The sequence below is a fragment of the Ischnura elegans genome, chromosome 5, assembly GCF_921293095.1.
Source record: "Ischnura elegans chromosome 5, ioIscEleg1.1, whole genome shotgun sequence".
Taxonomy (NCBI): Eukaryota; Metazoa; Arthropoda; class Insecta; order Odonata; family Coenagrionidae; genus Ischnura; species Ischnura elegans.
Window position 1 is genome coordinate 50301417 of NC_060250.1, and position 4454 is coordinate 50305870.

Below are 4454 nucleotides of genomic sequence, written 5' to 3' on the forward strand. Positions count from 1 at the left end.
CTGGTGATTGAAAATTTATTTCCATGCTCCATCGTTCGCATGCTGCGGTCCCATGAAAATTGTTACTTTAGAAGTACCCCACCTTATTTACCTACGAAAATTTGAAATAAAATTGGAAAATAAAGATAAATATTTTTATTCCTATCCTGAATAACCTTCCGAAACCACGATCCAAGGTTTGTGTGCCATATATCCTGGTTATGTCCCAAAAAAAGCTACATAGTTTATTTGAAGGAGGCTTTGAGGCTTATGGCTTTGTTCAATAGCTGTTTCAGCAGATACAAAGAGAGAAGCATGAATCCCAATCATTATTCAGCGGACCGTCGCACCGCGCAGTTTATTTTTACTTACTCCGTGGGCCTGGCCGTTGTGTTGGAGCCAACCATCGCGTCCTCAGCGCGAACCTCGGATCACCTCTCCGATATCTCATAACCATCATCATCTCTCCTCATTATTCTATCATAAAAGTACTTAATGTCCTCCCACCCCTCTAGATGCGCACACCTTTCGTGCATCTTACGTATCGTAACCAATATCGCTATTATGGAGGGAAAAAGAAACTTATCTTCATACGCGCGAAAACTCTCATCCATTCGTCTATAATTTCCTGTAAATAAAGGGCAGTAGATTGGTGAAAAATAATTGTGAAAGAAGAAACAAATGGGTTTCAAATGAAAATTAAGCCATTACTCGATAATAATAATGGAATTAGAATATTTTTGTTTTATCTCCAAGATTTGCCGTATTGGAACCAAGGTAGCAATGTTACCCAAGTACTGTAATGGATAAAGTAGAAATCGGAGCTTATTAGACTTGATTCGGTGAATAAATCTGTTTCCATGTTGTTAAATACACTCGCTCACTCAACAGTGCCTTGATATTCTTTTAGAAACTTTTTAATACTGACCATGTGTTTTACTTGTAGCGTAAGGCAGTGGCGGCTGGTGAACTTTTATTTCGGGGGTTCAACCGGGAGGTGCGGGTAGTCTACCTTCCAGCCATAGAGGGAGAATCCCAGGAAAATTTTATATTTGTAGAGCTTAAAAAACTATTTTAAAACTATTTTGATCCCAATTTGGTTGCTTTGAAAAATATTTAGTTATTTGAAAATAAGTATCTACAATTACATTTTTATGCAATTAATTTAGTTTACTATGGATTATCGTTTTATAAAAGTTGTACCATGGAAAAGGAAAAATAAGAATGATATTATTTTATTTAAGTTTTTGTGAATTCACTAGCATCCTACAAATGCTTGCATATTGAAATATTTTATGCTTAGTTTTTAATGGTAATAGAACCCCAGCATATTTAATTTGATGTACACACGATTTAGGCAATTGCAAATTCACAAATAGCTATATGAGGCAGGCTCAATGGCGTCACCCCCCCCCCCCAGATTTTTCCTCGCAGGGACATCATGAAATAAAGAAGTTGCATGAAATTTGATATTTTTTAAACTCGAACCGATTCTCAAAATGACACTTTCCCATCCTCACTCTCGAAAGCTGAGCCGAGAGTTGAGATTCTTGCTGTTATCAGAATATCAAGTTGCAATTAATACTTTGGCAATTTTTTTACAATTGTATATTTTAACTAATAAAATCGTACAGCTACAGATATTCTACACAGTTAAGTTACATTCATTGTTAAAATGAGACTTAAACCACACTAATTTTAATAAGAACCTTTAAGCGACTCCTGCAGTTGTTGTATGTTTAAACATGAAGTCCATTCTTCTCTCCTTTTTTGCGGCAAAATGGTCAATCACCTTCTCATTAAAGTCCACTATATTGCGGGCCATCTCTTTTTCAATTGACATCATGGTAAGTGCTGTAAGCCGGTCTTCGTCCATTGTGCTTCTGAGGAAGGTTTTAATTCTTTTCAGACATGAAAAACAACGTTCTGCTTCTGCCGTTGTCATTGGTATTGTGATCAGTGCTTTTAGCAGTTTCACCGTTTCACTGAAACATTGTTCTAAATTGTTTTCAAGAAGGAATGACAACAAATGAGTGGCCTTCTTAACTTCTTTAAAATCTTCTCTGCTGTAAATAAGCTGAAGCTCGCATCTTAGTTTATTTTTGTCAAGAAAACCAAATGATTCTATTGTCGTGTTTAGGATATCATCAGGAAACCTTTTTCTATAGCCGGACATATTTTCGTTGTCAAACAAGTTTGCTGCAACTAGATGACCAGTGAATTCGAATCTGCGTTCTGCCTCTGCTGCTATAGCGTCACAAACTTCCTTGGCAGCTGCATTTCGCAATGTTTGCCAGTTTTCCACCTTATTTCTCTTTGGTCTAGGCTCTGCTGATTCATCTGCTGTGGCCAGGCTTTCCACACTCTCCCTTACTTTCTGTATTTCTCTTTTGAAAGAGGAAATTGCTTCCTTTGCCCAAACAGGGTTTATATTTTTCTTTTGCAGTGAGCTATACAAAATATCTACATGAGGCATAACCTTTGAAAAGAATTCGAGCCAGTATTTAAACTCTGGTTGCTGCAGTTTCAGTTTAAGTCCTTGAGCTTTATTCAAAGTAGAAGTCATTTTGCTTGTTTCTTCAATTTTTTCAAAGCATTCTATTAATTCTTGAATATTTTGGTGAACTACTAATACGGATCTTGAATTGTAGTTCCATCTTGTTGAAGAGCCAGAAGGAAGTCGTTTTCCAACTATTTCATCCAAAATGTCAGCTCTCTGTGAGGACTGGCTAAAAAAGGTACACACCTCTTGAAGATTTGCAAAAAATACCCTCACTTCTTTGTTTTGACTTGTTGCTTGAACCATGACCAAGTTGAGCTGGTGCGCGTAGCAATGTACAAAGTGTGCATTTGGATACTCCGCCTTGACACGTGTCTGAACACCATTGAATTGGCCACTCATTACATTTGTACCATCATAGCTTTGTGAGATAAGTTTGTTTTTGGCCTCTCCTAGCACTTCCACAAGAACACGTTTTATGCAGGCGAATAATGTTTCAGCATCATGATGTTTAGGGTTTAGAAATGTCCAAAATCTCTCGATAGGCAACCCACTTTTGAGAACAGAGCGAAACACTACAACCATCTGAGCTTTAGCAGACACATCTGTAGTTTCATCAGCAATCACAGACACAAAATCTGCTGAGCGAATTTCTTCAAGAATATGTAGTTTGCAGACGTGCAGCATACAATCTAACAGGTCATTTTGAATTTCCTTGGACGTACCTTTAAAAACAGTGGCAACTTCCAGGTGTGATTTCAAAATAGTATCTAATGTAGCTGAGAAATTCACTAATCCTTTGAAAATACCGGGGTTATTGGAGTCATCTCTTTCATTATGTCCACGCAAAGCTAGTTCAAACTCTCCACAAAACCGAATACAATCAATTATTTTTGAAAGGACATACCGATTTTTCCTGACTTGGTCGTTATTTTTCTCAACATTAAGCCTAAAAGCTTCACTGAGTTGTTGCCTTATTTCAGTACGACCTAAGATGGATAAATCCAAGCAGGCATTCTTATGATACAAAGATGTTTCATGTTTTTTTATTTTCTGGGTAAGATGACTCAAGTCTGAAACTCCAGTAGTTGTCCATGTTGTGTCCTTTCCTTTATAAAATAGAAGACACGGGAAGCAAAAGAATCTATTGGTTACTTCACATCCACAAATCCACGAATTTCTATCATACAGATGTGACTTGAATATACGAGTGTAGTTTTTGCCTCGAGAACTTTGCTGTAGACGAATGTCCAAAGGCGGCGTCGGTCTGCCTAGTGCTTTGATTGCACATTTTTGTTCAAGAGTTAGGGCACAAAAGTTACTACTAAGTAATGATGCAACACTGTTCATCCTTGACACGTTTCGAAGCACTAAGCCCACACTATACAGTCGCTCACAATCAACTGAAATAATTTACAATCCACGATGACACATTCAGTACGGTGAAACACTATTCGTGATACTGACCAATACTGACTGACAGAGACGTAACTTAAAAATTGTAGTAAACAAATGAGTTGCAGCGATATCGTGCGCCAGCTGTTGACAGCGCTGTGCACACTTATCCGCGCGCATTAAAATCAGCTTCAAATATCGCCACTTGCGACGCTAACGAGCAACGGTATCCAGAGTCCTCTATTTATGAAGTGAGGGAGTGGTGCTGAGAATCCAATATAGAGGACTCTGACGAAGAGTAATATAGAGAAAGAGTAGCGTCGAGAACAGCCATTCAGAGGACCCTGAATACCGTTGCATGTCAGCGCCTCGAGTGGCGATTTTTGAAGCTGATTTTAATGCGCGCGGAGCGAAAACAACTCTAGCGGCGGACATGACAAACCTCTTGTTGTGCAGTTTACGGGATTGGCAGACTCGTGAACCGTTCGGACACGTTCGGTTACTCTCGGGAGAAGTCGGTTGTCGCTGCACTGTCTTTGCAGCTCCGAGACCATGTTATTCCGCCGCAAGCCCCCCTCCC

General features: G+C 38.8%; 1 protein-coding gene across 1 annotated transcript; it reads right to left on the bottom strand.

The window, feature by feature from the left end:
- Positions 1-1238: 1238 nt before the first annotated feature.
- On the bottom strand, positions 1239-4204 carry LOC124158867 (zinc finger MYM-type protein 1-like). The gene is made up of 2 exons (XM_046534259.1): positions 1689-4204; positions 1239-1532 (listed from the first exon to the last, which is right to left on the bottom strand). The coding sequence occupies exon 1, from the start codon at positions 3827-3829 to the stop codon at positions 1691-1693; it is 2139 nt and encodes a 712-aa protein (XP_046390215.1). The 5' UTR covers positions 3830-4204; the 3' UTR covers positions 1239-1532; positions 1689-1690.
- Positions 4205-4454: the final 250 nt, after the last annotated feature.

Excerpts from the sequence above, each read along its gene's own strand:
- LOC124158867 (XM_046534259.1), bottom strand. The coding sequence starts at position 3,829 with ATGAACAGTGTTGCATCATTACTTAGTAGTAACTTTTGTGCCCTAACT.